The 16,916-nt window shown below is 44.0% G+C and overlaps 1 protein-coding gene across 3 annotated transcripts; it reads left to right on the top strand.

The window, feature by feature from the left end:
- The first annotated feature begins 206 nt into the window (after positions 1-206).
- On the top strand, positions 207-16,780 carry LOC112231845 (tudor domain-containing protein 7A-like). 3 transcript variants are annotated; one of them, XM_024398646.2, is made up of 20 exons: positions 207-340; positions 1,113-1,321; positions 1,655-1,802; positions 2,165-2,402; positions 2,622-2,674; positions 2,962-3,185; positions 3,392-4,168; positions 4,378-4,514; positions 4,794-4,983; positions 6,716-6,827; positions 7,163-7,368; positions 9,223-9,357; positions 9,489-9,572; positions 9,779-9,913; positions 10,078-10,182; positions 11,713-12,129; positions 14,770-14,891; positions 15,157-15,317; positions 15,557-15,678; positions 15,936-16,780. In XM_024398646.2, the coding sequence occupies exons 2-20, from the start codon at positions 1,121-1,123 to the stop codon at positions 16,032-16,034; spliced, it is 3,666 nt and encodes a 1,221-aa protein (XP_024254414.1). In that variant the 5' UTR covers positions 207-340; positions 1,113-1,120; the 3' UTR covers positions 16,035-16,780. The 3 variants fall into 3 exon arrangements, with proteins under 3 accessions (XP_024254414.1, XP_024254412.1, XP_024254413.1); XM_024398644.2 differs by having other exon boundaries at positions 2,592-2,674; XM_024398645.2 differs by lacking the exon at positions 207-340 and adding an exon at positions 523-897 and having other exon boundaries at positions 2,592-2,674.
- Positions 16,781-16,916: the final 136 nt, after the last annotated feature.

The following is a 16,916-nucleotide window of genomic DNA, read 5'->3' as shown; positions in this document are numbered from 1 at the left end:
AGACTGAGATAGAAGTCCTCAGCACATGCAAGAACAAAAACAAATCTGCACCCCCAAACTACTTCCAGCAGCTAAAGTATGCCACGCGTACTGTATATCGGTTGCATAATTGAGTATCTTTGACTTGAAAATAAATAATTACATCTGTGTAAATGTCTTACAATAAAATAAATCACATATTTACTAAAAGCTGCCGTGATTCCCGATAATTATTACATTTGACCATCTGAACTTGAGGGCACGTGGGCGCCCCGCACGCGAACGTTCATTTGAGAACAGTTCTGGGGAGACAGTGACTCAGTAAAGTTTGTTCATTGATTGAAGCTAATAACAGTCCCAGGTAATCAGTATGGCTAACCAGCCAATATGAAATACAACATATTATACATCCTTGGACTGTTAATAATAGCCATCTAGCTAACGTTAGTTTGAAGCCTGGGTACTTTCGTTACAAGAACTTCTAGTTAACGTTAGCAGACGTTGGCTAGCTAGCTATCATGTTTTCGCCAACAACGCTAAGGCTGTATAGCATATTCGTAGACAGTATTATAGTGTAAGGACTGACATTGGATGTTTATAGGAAAAGTTACTTTGAAAAAACATGTTTGACAGCCCAAAGATCGGCGGCCTCCCATGACAAGTGCCACACTAACGTTATTCATCCAGTTCAACCTACAATCAAAGCAAACTTTTGTAACCTTTCTAAACATCTCTGCTGCAATCGCTACTTTTGTTTAGTTGGCTAACAACAAACACTGGGAAGCTGTAGCCTAAGTGGGCAACCGTATAGCTAGCTAGTTATTGAGTTGGTTATTTCTAGGCAAAGGTAACTTAGCTACATATCCGCAGCTCAAGTATTTAAGTTGGCTAGCACATGTCTCAGTAGTTGATGACTTGGTAAGTGTGTATAATTGTGTGTTTGGTGACTGTATAACACAACTGTCTTGACTATCTAGCGCAATGATTGGACATTCATTCTAGTCATAATTTAAGTTGGCTCCATTTGTTTATTTGTATTTAATAAGGAACAAAATGGCGCTGCAATACAAAGTAGTTAACGGGACTAATTTTGTGTTGACACTGACAGCGGCCTTCATTATGTTCCTGACCAGGTGTCGGGATGTCTGACGATCTGATGAAGAAGATGCTCCGGGCTGTCCTACAGGCCAATAAGAACGGGGTGTCCATCACGCGGCTGCAGGGGGAATATAGGTCGCTGACGGGGGAGTTCATCCCTGACCGAAAGCTGGGTTACCCTTCACTGGAGTGCTTCCTCCGCAGTATCCCCTCCGTGGTCAGAATGGAGAATCGCATGGGGGAGGTAAGGCCTACCTCCCAATAAACGGGGGGATTGGTAGCCTAGTGATAAAAAACACTGGGTCAGTAACCGAAAGGTCGCTGGTTTGAATCCCGAGCGGACTAGGTGTGAAATCTGCCTGTGCCCCACAGGAGCAAGCAGCATATCCCTTACACCAGCCGGTTCCTTTTCTATTGGCCACTTTCCTTTTAAATCTATGAAGGGAAGTGAAGATGTGCACATTTCAGGAGGAAGGACATATTTGGAGTTTGAGGAGAGTTGAGCTAGTCAGATTTAGGTTTTAAGCCAATATGTGTCACTTTGTATGAGCTTGTACTCTCCATATTTCTCCTGTAGATAATGTGCTTCGCTGCAGTCTGTCAAGAAACGGCCCACATCGCTCAGCTGGTCGCCCGTCAGAAGTCCAGCAAGAGGGCACCTGGCAGATCCCAGATGCTGAACTGTCGGATGAGGTCGAAATTGGCTTCAAATTTTGTGTTCTATGGTAGGTCTCGTCTGTCCTTGTCCCAGTCTGCGTCATCTGAGAATGGCTCTTTTCTGAATGTCTTTCCTTGATGGCCCAGTTTACTATTCCTTTGAGAACTTGAATTTCAACAAAAAGCTAAGTATAAGGGCCTTTCAGACAAAAAATTATACTGAATGTCTTTCCTTGATGGCCCAGTTTACTATTCCTTTGAGAACTTGAATTTCAACAAAAAGCTAAGTATAAGGGCCTTTCAGACAAAAAATTATACTCCTCTCACTCCTGATTCTTTGCACATATGAATAAAATCAGTGAGTGAAAAAGTGAAGCAGGATGCTGTCATCACTGACATCGACCCCTTCCATCTCTCCCCTCGTCTCCAGAGAAGCCTCGGACGTCCCTGCGTCAGCCCGACCGTGCTCCAGTGCGCTCTGGCTGGAGCCAGCCGTACTCCTCCATGGGACCCTCACGGCCGCGGAGCTACAACATCTGTGGAGGCTTCAGTGCTGGGGGAGACATCAGGAAGATGTACAGCCAGCATGACGAGCGGGCCAACCCCCCTGCTCCGGCACCGCAGAGTCAGAACAGGGAGCCCATCACTCAGGTGAAACCGAGTGAGAGGTGAGTGGAAGGAACACATGCTTTCGTATGAGAGGTGTGGAGGGCATTAACACACACCAATGTGTAAGGTGTAGGTGGTTTGTGACGTTATACCGTATTCAATGTCATTTTATTTAATGTTATTGACAAATGTCTTCTCTGTATTCAAATAATACCACCAGATGTTACTATCCCTCTATCTTTCTTCAGACCAGTCAAGAAATGTACCTTTTCTTCTAGACTGGTGAAACAAGTCAACCATCACATTTCGAATACCACCCAAAAAGCTCCTGGTAAGTCTCAAGTGGGACCCATCTTTCTCCAGTTGGAGATTTGGCTAATTGCATGACAGCAGGTTCATAGTGGAGATTTTGTCTGAAATCCCAGACTAAGAATATTTCTCCTAGGAAGTGTATGCTATGTCTCCCCCTGGAGGGCATCTGGTTAGTGTCCTCTGAACACTTTAGTGGTGGTAGTGTTACTGTACAAAACATTTGAAACTGTTTTCACCCTACTGAACATGACTGTGGCTGGTATACTATGTATTAATAACATGCCATTGTTTCATCCTGTTTCCCAGCTCTCTCCATTACCATCAGTAACGTCCCTCATCCAACGCCCAAAGCCCTTCAGCCGGGAGACTACAACCCCCAGGTGGTGCAGAATCGGATCTCTGAGGTGCTGAAGAAGTACTGCAGTGGTCTGTGGCTCTCCAAGCTGCCCTCTGTGTACCGGGACATGCACAAACAGGACCTACCTGGCCAAGCGGTCATAGACCTGGAGAACTGGACACACATCTGCTTAGTAAGTATCTAGTGGAAAATCATATTATCTTTGTTTCCCTTCTATCAGCAACAAAAGGAAATGTTTTGAGATTATAGAATAGTTACCACTTTCTTCCCCCCCCCCCACAGATTTACAGAACATTAGAAAGTCGCACTGTTTTACTGTAGTGTTTTATGTACTTTAAAAATGCACTTTGATGCATCGATTGACACTTTGTGTTTCAGGTTGAGAAGCCTGTTAGTACCAATCGAGCAGATAGGCTGGTGTACCCCCCTCAGTCCAAACCCCCCAGCCTTGCTCTCTCACCAGTCAAACCCCCAACGGCTCCTTATACAGTAAAACCAGCCACGTCCCTCCTAGCCAAACCCATCACTACCGCTCCAGTCAAACCAGTCACTGCCAACCCAGTGAAACTGGCCCCTCTATTTTTCTCACCGAGGAACCCCTCCTTGAACCAGAGTCAGACCTGGCCCACTCCACTGGCCCCCTCGTGGAAGCACTCCCCGACCCATACCTCCACCTCTCCAACTGCCCCCTCTACCTTGTGGAATCCCTCTCCTTTCCACCTACTCCCTACGCCCACCTGTAATTTGTGGAGACCCTCCCCTACTTCCACCTTGCCCTCATGGAAGCCAACAACTACCCCCACCTCCCCTACTCCCCCCTCCCTCACCCCCACCTCCCCTACTCCTCCCTTCCTTACCTCCCCCACACGGATGGCCTCCCCTACCCCCACCACCCCAATCCCCCTCTCCCCTACAGCGGTGAGCATCCCTGCGGAGGCGCGTCTCAGACTGAAGGAGCTGCTGTCTAAATACAGCCACGGCCTGTGGGCCCACGCCCTCCCCAAGCTCTACCAGGAGACCTTCAAGGTCCCCTTCCCAGAGGACATCCTGTCCAACCTGTCTCTCTTACTAGACATCTGCACCGTGGAGTACCCCATGACCGACAACAAGATGAAGGCCATCCTCTACGGCCCCACCACCGAGTACAAGGCCAAGGTAGGGCTGCCTGTTCCACTCCAGAAATGTTATTTCATTTATTCATTGTTTATTCAGGAGATCATATATCGGAGTCATTTCAGATTCCTCGAGTCGGGAATCGACTCTTGAAATTGATTCCCTCCCAAATAACATGAGCTAGAAGTAGAAGAAACTGGTAGAGAACACATTGGCACAACTGTATTACGGTGTGTTGTTTGGACATGCAGGTGAGCAGCACCCCGTCTTCTCCGTCGGGTTATAAGTTCAACAGCACCCCCATGGTTCCTCCTCTGCTGCTCCCCAAGGAGGAGTTCCCCTCAGTGCTGGTGGTGGAGGCAAGAAGCACCGACCAGGTCATCCTCAGGTAGCTTATTTCTTTGGTCATTTTACTATTTATTTTGAGAAATTTCTGGTGAAATTTCTGGGGATATTTTTTGTTGTTTTTTTTGTCTTCGACACTGCAATTTCGAGGGCATTTCATTAACTTTTCAGGGCATTTTGCAGCCTAAAGCCTCTAATTTCCTGTTTAGAAGATTCCCTCCCCTGCAATATTTCCTGTTGCTTCTGGAAATCCTCCAACCTGGATTTCAGAAAAACCTAAACAATTTCGGAAAATGTTGGGAATTTTCCTTTTCTTACACAGGTACATAGGTGAGGGCTACTCTCAGGCCCTGGAGACAATGGAGGAATCCATGAGTACAGTCTACAGCCAGGTCAGCGCTCAGAGGCTCCTCCCCTTCCCCTCAGCTGGTGAACTGGCGGCCGTCAAAGTGGAGGGGGGCGAGGAGGTCGTCAGGGCCCAGGTCTGTGAGGTCATGACCGACAAAGTCAAGGTAAGTATAGTCTTGGAGAGGCAAGCTCAATGGAGAATCTCCATTGAAAGTTCTGTTTAGTCCAGGACTAGGCTTAACCGGTATCTAGGGAATCTCCCCTATAGGTTTGTGAAGCGGAACTGAGCCAAAAACACGATTAGGTGGTGAAAAGTTGAACAAACATTGGCCTAGTGGTTAGAGCGTTGGACTAGTAACCGAAAGGTTGCAAGATCGAATCCCCGAGCTGACAAGGTACAAATCTGTTGTTCTGCCCCTGAACAAGGCTGTTCCTAGGCCGTCATTGAAAATAAGAATTTGTTCTTCACTGACTTGCCTAGTTAAATAAAGGTAAAATAATAAATGAAAATGCAGTAGAAAGAGAAGTGTGTGGTAATGGGTTAGAAGGGCCTCACGAGGATACTTTTCTGCCAACTCTTTAGTTGGATTTTAACCTCTAGGGTATGTGGGATGCTAGCGTTCCATCTGGCCAACATCCAGTGAGATTGCAGATCACCAAATTCAAATACAGAAATACTCATTATAAAAATTCAGAAAAGATACAACTATTAAACAGGTTTAAAGATGAACTTCTTGTGAATCCAACCACTGTCAGATTTTTAAAATGCTTTACGGCGAAAGCATACCTTACAATTATTTGAGAACATAGCCCAGCAGACAAATCATTACAAACGGTAACCAACCAAGTAGAAGTTACACAAGTCAGAAAGAGAAAATTAATCACTTACCTTTGATGATCTTCATATGTTTGCACTCAGAAGACATTCATTTATTCAATAAATGTTCCTTTTGTTCAATAAAGTCTCTTTATATCCAAAAACCTCAGTTTTGCTCGCTTTTTCTTCAGTAATCCACAGGCTCAAATGCAGTCACAACAAGCAGACAAAAAATCCAAATTGTATCCGTAAAGTTCATAGAAACATATCAAACGATGTTTATATTCAACCCTCAGGTTGTTTTTAGACTAAATAATCGACAATATTTCAACCAGACAATAACGTCGTCAATATAAAAGGTAAACAAGAAAGGCACTCTCTCGGTCACATGAAAAAGCTCTGTGACACGGCAGGGTCCACTCATTGAGAATGCTCTTTCTCTCTCATTTTTCAGAATACAAGCCTGAAACAATTTCTAAAGACTGTGGACATCTAGTGGAAGGCACAGGAACTGCAATTTGAGTCCTAAGTCAATGGATACTGTAATGGCATTGATTAGAAAACAACAAAAACAAAAAAATCCTACTTCCTGAATGGATTTTTCTCTGCCAAATCAGTTATGTTATACTCACATTATTTTAACAGTTTTGGAAACTTTAGAGTGTTTTCTATCCAAATATGCTAATTATATGCATATCCTATCTTCTGGGCCCGAGTAGAAGGAAGTTTAATTTGTGCATGCTTTTCATCCAAAATTCCAAATGCTGCCCCCTACCCTAGAGAAGTTAAAGTATAGTGTGAAAAGTAATAATCATGGGAAGCAGGAAATAATGAGGACGTTTTATTGGCCCTTCCTATGCTAGACTTAGTTACAGGTGTCCAGTCCACATCACCTACATGGCCCTGTGTTTAACCAGATTTGTCGCCCCTCAGGTGTTTTAAGTGGACAACTTAAACATCCTGTTTTCTCAGTAACCAGCCGTGCAGGTGTACTACTAGAAGACTGTACCTTGAATGTTTTCAATCCACAGAAAGTTCAAGGCCCTGTTTATAACCAAACTGTTGTTGTTGCTCTACAGGTGTACTACGTGGACCATGGCTTCTCTGAGGTCCTCAGTAGAACCAAACTACTGGAGCTGCAGAAAGACTTCCTCAAGCTGCCCTTCCAGGCAACTACCTGTACACTAGCTGGTAACCAAGTTCAACTCCCATTTCCCCCGTCTCTTCTGAGCATCGCAACTACAGTGTGTCCATGAAAATAATTAGTTTGTGTGATGGAGAATACAGTTAGCTAAATGTAATGTTTATTTACACGTCACTACAGTTAGTGGTATTCCACATTCTGGTGTGTTTAATCTGCTTTCTTTGTCCTTTAGGGATCCTCTCAAATCTAAGTACCTCGGGGGTGTAATATGGGGCAAGAGGTTCATTTTAATCGTTCTCGCTCTTTTTCCATCTCTTTCTCTCCCATATTTCTCGCTCTCTTTTCTCTCTCTCCCTCTCTGCGTCTCCCTCTCTGCATGTAGGTCTGGAGCAGTTCAGCTCGGAGCTCTCTGTGCTGCAGACCCTGGAGTCCCTGGCCGTAGGTAAGATCCTCCTTGTGGAGCTGCTGCAGCACGACGCTGACCCGCCCCAGGTGGTGCTCTACGACACGTCGCACGATGATGAGGTCAACATCAACGTTGTCTGCCTCAAGGCTCTGCAGGACAAGGCCATGGAGAACCCTTTACAGGTTGTTATAGGTTTTCTAGAGTATCCATTTTTCCTTTCAATGCACATTTGATCAATTTGCATGGAAAGGACGTGCAGACAGCATGCTGGGAGCAGCGCAGGGTCAGCCTTGGACTGGAGCACATTTTCAGGTTAATGGCCTTGTTCTATGGCACACCGGCAGTAGGTAGCACATGCAATATTGTGTTCTGTCCTTCATCCATCTGAAATGCATGCATTCCCATCCTGTTTTCTCTTACCGTGTTAAGTAATCTACCTCAATCTCACTGTAATGAGGGTTTATTCTCAGTTAGGCGTTCATGAATATGTAGTGCCATGTTATCCCTTATTTCTTAAGTATGGAGTTTGAATGTGTCTGGTTTCTCCTCCAGGTCAACAGTACCTAAACTCAGCAAAAAAATAAATGTCCTCTCACTGTCAACTGTGTTTATTTTCAGCAAACTTAACGTGTAAATATTTGTATGAAGATAACAAGATTCAACAACTGAGACATGAACTGAACAAGTTCCACAGAAATTGAACACTTTGTCCCTGAACAAAGGGGGGGTCAAAATCAAAAGTAGCAATCCGTATCTGGTATGGCCACCAGCTGCATTAATCAAAAGTAGCAATCCGTATCTGGTGTGGCCACCAGCTGCATTAAGTACTGCAATGCATCTCCTCATGGACTGCACCAGATTTGCCAGTTCGTTGTGAGATGTTACCAAACTCTTCCACCAAGGCACCTGCAAGTTCCCAGACATTTCTGGGGGGGTGGCCCTAGCCCTCACCCTCCGATCCAACAGTTCCCAGACGTGCTTAATGGGATTGAGATCCGGGCTATTCGCTGGTCATGGCGGAACACTGACATTCCTGTCTTGCAAGAAATCACGCACAGAACGAGCAGTATGGCTAGTGGCATTGTCATGCTGGACGGTCATGTCAGGATGAGCCTGCAGGAAGGGTACCACATAAGGGAGGAGGATGTCTATGGACGCTATATGACACACCGCCCCAGACCATGACGGACCCTCCACCTCCAAATCGATCCTGCTCCAGAGTACAGGGCTCGGTGTAATGCTCATTCCTTTGATGATAAACGTGAATCTGACCATCACCCCTCGTGAGACAAAACCGCGACTCGTCAGAGAAGAGCACTTTTTGCCAGTCCTGTCTGGTCCAGCGACGGTGGGTTTGTGCCCATAGGTGACGTTGCCGGTGAGGTCCTGTCTTACAACAGGCCTACAAGCCCTCAGTCCAGCCTCCCCCAGCCTATTGCGGACAGTCTGAGCACTGATGGAGGGATTGTGCGTTCCTGGTGTAACTCGGGCAGTTGTTGTCGCCACCCTGTACCTGTCCTGCAGGTGTGATGTTCGAATGTACCGATCCTGTGCAGGTGTTGTTACACGTGGTCTGCCACTGCGAGGACGATCAGCTGTCCATCCTGTCTCCCAGTAGCGCTGTCTTAGACGTCTCACAGTACGGACATTGCAATTTATTGCCCTGGCCACATCTGCAGTCCTCATGCCTCCTTGCAGCATGCATAAGGCACGTTCACGCAGATGAGCAGGGACCCTGGGCTTCTTTCTTTTGGTGTTTTTCAGAGTTAGCAGAAAGGCCGTTTAGTGTTCTAAGTTTTTATAACTGTGACATTAAATGCCTTCTAAACTGTTGGTGTCTTAACGACTGTTCCACAGGTGCATGTTCATTATTTGTTTATGGTTCAATGAACAAGCATGGGAAACAGTTTTTAAACCCTTTACAATGAAGATCTGTGAAGTTTTATGAATTATCTTTGAAAGACAAGGTCCTGAAAAGGGGCCGTTTTCTTTTTTTTTTGCTGAGTTTATATGAATGTGTCTGGTTTCTCCTCCAGGTCAACAGTACCTATATGAATGTGTCTGTGACCAACGTGTGTTCTGACGGAACCATCTTCTGCCAGCTGCCCTCCCGAGGTCGGGTCAAGCTCAATGAGATCCTGGATAAGATCGAGGCCTTCTTCATAACCCAGGTACACGAAGACAGTTGGGATAGTTACACCATTCTGTTTTCTTTTTTTGGGGGGGGGGCAAATTGCTGTTACACATATAGCCTAATAATGTTATGGGATTTACAATATGTTGTTGATCGTCTCTTTGCCAGGTGACGTCAGAGTCTCTGGTGTCCACTCCGTTCTGTGGGAAGTGCTGCCTGGCCCGGTACAAAGGAAGGTGGTCCAGAGTAGAGGTAGGAGACTAGAGAATAAACTACATGGGGAAGACTTGGGGACATGGAAGGAACACTTATCCCAAAGGGATGTTCTCTGACAATACATCTTTTCACCCCAAAATAAATGAATAGTGAAATCTAATGCGTTACAAACCAATTCTCTGCTCTGTTATATTTTGCGCTGTGCTTGCTTTAACCAAACAGTATGTCTGTATCCCTGTCAGATCACCAACCTCCATGGTAGCAGAGTGCTAGATATCAAATTTGTGGACCTGGGAGTCCCGGCCTCTGTAGAGGTCATAGAGCTGAGAGAGATCCCTCCTTCGTTCCTGCACGAGCTCATGGTCATCCCACCACAGGTTGGACGGAAACACCCCTGGCTTTATTGATGATTGATCCCTTGTGTTCTCTCCTGTTGTCTGATGTACAGTTTGCGATAGGTTTTCTGTACACCATGCGTTCCTTTACATTGTTGCAAGTAAATTTCCCTATGGGATATTAAAGTATACTACGTTCTTCCTAGGCGATCAAGTGTTGTCTGGTAGAGCTGGAGGTGGGGGTCTGGACTCCTGAGGCTGTTCTCTGGCTTAGAGGTGCTGTACTCAACTCTATGGACTGTAGCATGAAGGTACGTCAATCATACACACAGATCCAATTAAAGTATATATGAGGCTGTTCTCTGGCTTAGAGGTGCTGTACTCAACTCTATGGACTGTAGCGTGAAGGTACGTCAATCACACACACAGATCCAATTAAAGTATTCAGATCCCTTGACTTTGTCCACATTTTGTTACATTACAGCCTTATTCAAAAATTGTTTTTTTCCCTCATCAATCACTATCCCATAATGATAAAGTGAAAACAGTTTTTTTGCGTGCAAATTGATTAAAAAAAATACTTACCTTATTTACATAAGTATTCAGACCCTTTGCTATAAGACTTGAAATTGAGTTCAGGTGCATCCCGTTTCCATTGATCATCCTTGACATGTTTCTACAACTTGATTGGAGTCCACCTGTGGTAAATTCAATTGATTGGACATGATTTGTAAAGGCACACACCTGTCTATATAAGGTCCCACAGTTGACCGTGCATAACAACAATAACGAAGCATGAGGTCGAAGGAATTGTCCATAGCGTTCCGAGACGGGATTGTGCCGAGGCATTGAAGGTCCCCAAGAACACAGTGGCCTCCATCTTCCTTAAATGGAAGAAGATTGGAACCACCAAGACTCTTCCTAGATCTGTCCGCCCAGCCAAACTGAGCAATTGGGGGAGAAGGGCCTTGGTCAGGGAGGTGACCAAGAATCCGATGGTCACTCTGACAGAGCTCTAGAGTTTCTCTGTGGAGATTGGAGAACCTTCCAGAAGGACAACCATCTCTGCAGTACTCCATCGATCAGGCCTTTATCGTAAAGTGGCCAGACAGAAGCCACTCTTCTATTTCTAAAAACCTGTTTTTGATTTGTCATTATGGGGTATTGTGTGTAGATTGAGGGAAAAACCGTTACTATTTAATCCATTTTAGAATAAGGCTGTAATGTGGAGAAAGTGAAGCGGTCTGAATACTTCCCGAGTGCTCTGTATCAACCGTTTTTGTACTGCAGGTGTGGTAACAGCTAACTGAACAGAATGTTCAGAATGTATTTTGGGAGGAAACTGCAGTCGGCACATTTTTAGACCAAGAACTATTGAATTTGCTTGCCTCGAGCAGCAATATATAATGCTTCAAAAAAGTGACGCATAGACAGACAAGAGTTGATTAGACATTAGAAGCAGGTGTGATCCACAGCTGGCGCAATGGAAGAGTTGTCCTCATTAGCATAGCTTTCATCAGCTTTCAGAAGCCACAAACTGAAAGTAGGCACATTGGAATGTTGAACTTGTGAATCATAAAAAAAATTTTTTTTACATGAAAGCCTCTAACTTGGACTGATTTTTAACCCTCTCTTCACCTATATATATATAAAAGCAGTTTGTAAAGGAAAAAGCTTCATAAAATGAAGGATTGATTTTCCTTCTGTACTGTTAGATCTTCAAGCTTTCTAACTCTCCTTTGCACTGTAGCTCTCCAAGCTGAACTTTAGAATGGAATGTTATTGATTCTCCTATGTCATGTCCATGTCCAAGCAATTTTCAACCCTCTCCTTTTCTATAGATCTCGACGCTAGACGAGGACAAGCTGGTGCACATCTACCTGTTTACCTCTAAGGGCTCCCAGGATGTCACCAACAGTGTTAACCACCAGATGGCCACCTCTGACCTATGGAAGCAACCCGGACCCCAGAAGGACGGCCTCCCTACCCTCAGTTTCCTCGACACCGTGGTCGCCAACATGGTGGATCAGCTTACCCTCGACAGCCCAGCCTGCAGCCCTATCCCTGTCTCCACCAACACCCCCAGCCCTCTGGATGGTGCCGGGGACATGTCAAACCCCACTTTGGTCACCTCCGCTTGGGGAGAGAAGCAGCTGGTGCTGCCCCCTCTCTTGGAGCTTCCCCAGGCGGGCCAGAACATGGACGTCTATGTGTCTGTGGCCTGTCACCCGGGACACTTTGTGCTGCAGCCATGGCAGGTAACCAGTTCAAGAGAGCTGTCAAGGGCTGTGCATGCCAAAAGGCACCCTATTCCCTACATGGTGCACTACATTTGCACAAAAGTAGCACACTATGTAAGGAAAAGGGTGCCATTTGGGACTCTACAGAGAAATTGTTAACTTCTTATGGGCAGGTGGGACGGTAGCGTCCCACCTGGCCAACATCCGGTGAAATTGCAGAGCGCGAAAATTAAATCTACACAATTTATAAATATTTAACTTTCATAAACTCACAAGTGTAATACATCAAAATAAAGCTTAACTTCTTGTTAATCCAGCCGCTGTGTCAGATTTCAAAAAGGCTATACAGCGAAAGCACACCATGCGATTATCTGAGGACAGCTCCCTGCATACAAAAAGCATGAAAAACATATTTCAACCAGGCAGGTGCGCCACAAAAGTCAGAAATAGCGATATAATAAATGCCTTACCTTTGATCTTCTTCTGTTGGCACTCCAAAAGGTCCCAGTTACATCACAAATGGTCCTTTTGTTCGATAATGTCCTTCATATCCGTAAAAACTCAGTTTAGCTGGCATGCTTCAGTCAATAATCCACCCAGTTTCCCTCCATCAAAATGCATACAAAATGAATCCCAAACATTACTAATAAACTTCTCCAAACAACGTTTATAATCGAACCTTAGGTACCCTAATACGTAAATAAACAATCACATTTAAGATGGAGAATCGTTATTGTATTTACTGGAGAAAAATACCAAAGAACGCACTCTCTTCCACGCGCTTGGAAACACTTCAGCCAAAATGGGAGCCACCTAGAAAAACTACAATTTCTGGCTCATTTTTCCAAAAGTCAGCATGAAACTCTTAAGACTGTCATCTATTGGAAGCCCTAGGAACTGCAATCTGGGAGGATTTCACCTTATAATAAAAGTGACAGCCATTGAAAACAGTGGTAGGCTGATTTTTTAAAATGTTTTTTTTGGGGGGGGTTTGTCCTCAGGGTTTTGCCTGCCATATCCGTTCTGTTATACTCAGACATAATTTTAACAGTTTTAGAAACGTTAGTGTTTTCTATCCAAATCTACCAATTATATGCATATCCTAGCTTCTGGGCCTGAGTAACAGGCAGTTTACTTTGGACACGCTTTTCATCCGGACGTGAAAATACTGCCCCCTACACGAGAGGTTAATGGAGTAGCTTAGTCTTTAGACATTGATTTTGTTTGGTCTTGGAGATCGTGTGTTGGTATATTTTAGTCTGTATTGTTGAACTCGCGTGACAGGGATTTCTCTGCCAATGAAATCCTCGGGAGGGCCGCCCGAAGTCCAAACTGTAAAAAAAAGTATTGCTTTCAGTGTGAACTAAGACGACTAAAACCACAAAGTATGTAGAAAAGATAATGGTGCTATATCTTTTTGGGGGATATAATCTTTGAGTACTGACAATCCCCTAAATAAAAGCTAGACAGGGAGAATTGAAAGTTAAAACAACAATGAATATAGCAGTATATATTTGATTTTGTTTGTCCAAATGAACACCATATTAGCCATTAAAAAAAATGTAGAATTACAGGTAATTAGCTTTAAAACAGCAAAAATATATATTTTAGCTCCATGGCAGAATATGTATAATTACATGAAATTTGCAGTGAACTGCAATATTTACCTCAGCTGCATGGAAAAATGTATAGAATTGCAGGAAATTAGCTTTAAAACTGCAAAAATGTCTCCACTCCATGGACAAATGTTAGAAAATGTCAGCCAGGCCGAACACGCCCCCCCTGCCATGCTCAACACCTAAGCCACTTTTTTGATCCAGAAAAAACCTGCATGGCTGAGGCAACTATGTACACTGAACAAAAATATATATGCAACATGTAAAGTGTTGGTCCCATGTTTCATGAGCTGAAATAAGGTCCTAGAAATGTTGCATACGTAAAAAAAAAAGCTTCTCTCAAATTTTGTGCACAAATTTGTTTACATCCCTGTTAGTGAGCGTTTCTCCTTTGCCATGATAATCCACCTGACAGAGGTGGCATATCGAGAAGCTGATTTAAACAGCATGATCATTACACAGATCCAACTTGTTCAGGGGGACAATGAAAGGCCGCTCTAAAAGGTGCAGTTTTGTCACAACACAATGCCACAGAAGTGTCAAGTTTTGAGGGAGTGTGCAATTGGCACACTGTCTGCAGGAATGTCTGTTACCAGATAATTTAATTTTAGTTTCTCTACCATAAGCTGACTCAAATGTCGTTTTAGAGAATTTGGCAGTACGTCCACCCGGCCTCACAACCACGGACCACGTGTATGGCATGGTGTGGGGGCGAGCGGTTTGCTGATAACGTTGTGAACAGAGTACCCCATGGTGGGGTTATAGTATGGGCAGGCAGAAGCTAAGGACAACGAACACAATTGCATTTTATCCATGGAAATTTGAATGCACAAAATACTGTGATCCCTGAGATCCCCTTTTTTTTTAAGGCATCTGTGACCAGTCAATGCATATCTGTATTCCTAGTCATGCGAAATCCATAGATCAGTGCCTAATTTATTTATTTAAATTGACTGATTTTTCTCATATGAATTGTAACTCTTGCATGTTATGTTTTTAAATTTGTGTTCAGTATATTTGAAATGTGTCAAATCAAACTCAGGACCTGTACAAGCTGGTGGTGCTGATGGGAGAGATGGTCCTTTACTACAACCAGAGGGAGGAGACGCCGGGGCCCGGAGATGTACAGAAAGGAGAGGTCTACGCCGCCAAGGTGGACCATAAGTGAGTGGACAGATTAGGTTTTGGAGGCCTCCACAGTTTTGGTTTCATGCCAATGTTGACTTCATCGTGTTTTTAGTCCTAGATGATTTATGGGTTTTGTGTTGTTTTCACATGGCTGAGGCAACTATATCAACTTCAAATGTGTCAAGTAAATGCATGAATGTTTTGTTCACCCTTTTCCCTCGTTGTTGACGCTGTTGGTCAAGGGTGTTCTCTCCAACCGCCTGGGGTCTGTATGACCTCTGACCTCTCCCTGTGCCCACAGTTGGCACCGTGTGTTGGTGAATAGGGTTCTGTCCAGCGGCCTGGTGTCTGTGTACGAGCTGGACTATGGTAAACACGAGCTGGTTAGCTGCACCCTGCTTCAGCCCCTCATTGAGTCATTCAGACAGCTGCCCTTCCAGGGAATCACCGCACAACTGGCTGGTGAGTACAGGAAAATGGGTAATACTGTGCATATAATGAATGTGTGTCGGACATGCAATTCTCTGTTGGAATAGTCTGACTGGTGACTTATCAACAGTGTATTTCTATCATGTTGACCTCTAACCTCTGCTGCTATCTTGAACACTTCTTGCAAAAGACACAAACAAAAAAAAGACAATCAGACAAATCTGGATAAATAAAGATTTAATAAAATCGAATAAACCCTCTTCCCTCTCCAGGCGTGGAGCAGTGTGTGTGGTCGGAGGCGGCTACCATTGTGTTCCGGAACCACGTAGAGAAGAAGCCCCTGGTGGCCCAGGTGGAGTGTGTGGTGGAGGCTGAGCTTCCCTGGGACAGGAAGGTGATTGATTTATTGAATTTATTTGAGAATGACAAAAATACATATAGCCAGTAGCAACACAAATTTCAAAAAGGATAGCATAGTCACTGGTTGTCTCTGAAATGGCACCCTATTCCTTACATAGTGCACTGCTTTTGACCAGGGTCTGTTTCAGACAACCAGAGCCCCCATGGGCCCTGGTCAAAAGCAGTGCACTACATAGGGAATCGGGTGCCATTTTGGATGTAAACACTGACTTATTTCCGTTATGCTCCAAGATGATAGTGTACCTGGTGGACACTTCTCGGGAGGAGACAGACATCTGGGTCCACAACATCATGGCTGACTTTCCAGAGGAGCAGAGTACCGCCGCGTAGAACCGGACTGGACAGACAGACCACATAAGACTGTTGTTAAACTCTGCCAGAGTATATCACATATGCTGAAATGATGCACTGGCTGTAGCATACCACTGGCTGTAGCATATAACTGTTTGGTATCCCGTTCACTTATTCCACAGGTCACAAAGATCTGCCAGAGTGTCCCAGGTCATTGGGGAGCCTGAATTTATGCAGGAGCTCAGTCTATCAGCTTAGCACTGTGTGAAGCATAGAACTGTGATTTTTCTTATCGTATGGGGGGGTGAATCTATTTGCTGTGTGTAAATAGAGAAAGGTATTCAACAACAGTACCCACCCCATTGATCTCCTTAGCAGGGTATGTCGTTCAAGTGTAATGTAAAAAAAGTGTCCTTTATTGTTCAGTTTCAATCTACTGTCAAATACTTTGCGTAGAAAGTTCTTTACTGATTTAGTTATTATTCATCGCCAACTTTTGGTTTTGCAGTTGATCTCTTTTAAGTTTTGTCCTAACTTGTGATTTTTTTTTGCCTTTTACTTAAATTATTATTTTAGTTTAAATATATTTAAGTCAATTGTATGTAATTTGTTGTTCAATACCTTGACTTTTGAAATGCGTGAAATTTATTTGACTTTGACACTTATTTTGCTTTTTGTGTGTGATATCCCACAGTACTAACTTTACTTTTGAAGGAAGTGGCTCAAATGGATGAATGTAGACTTGGCTGAATAAATTGTTAATTAAAAAGCACAACTTTGTTATACATTGTAATATTCATTACCAATAACAGCTACTAAGCTGTTTATACCGTGAGTGGAATATGAAAGGAGAGTTGTGTTATGAATTTAGATAAATTAAAACGATATACGAAATTGTATTCAAAGACGAAGGTTTTTATT

This window comes from Oncorhynchus tshawytscha, linkage group LG34 (assembly GCF_018296145.1).
Source record: "Oncorhynchus tshawytscha isolate Ot180627B linkage group LG34, Otsh_v2.0, whole genome shotgun sequence".
NCBI classification, from domain to species: domain Eukaryota; kingdom Metazoa; phylum Chordata; class Actinopteri; order Salmoniformes; family Salmonidae; genus Oncorhynchus; species Oncorhynchus tshawytscha.
Note: the sequence above shows the minus strand (reverse complement) of the source record. Positions and strands in the feature narration are given on the sequence as shown.

Bases quoted from the DNA above. Each gene is read 5' to 3' on its own strand.
- LOC112231845 (XM_024398644.2), top strand. From the start codon at position 1,121: ATGTCTGACGATCTGATGAAGAAGATGCTCCGGGCTGTCCTACAGGCC. The intron at 2,403-2,591 runs GTGAGTGGAAGG...ATCTTTCTTCAG, and splicing joins CAGGTGAAACCGAGTGAGAG to ACCAGTCAAGAAATGTACCT. The intron at 15,318-15,556 runs GTGAGTACAGGA...TTCCCTCTCCAG, and splicing joins AATCACCGCACAACTGGCTG to GCGTGGAGCAGTGTGTGTGG.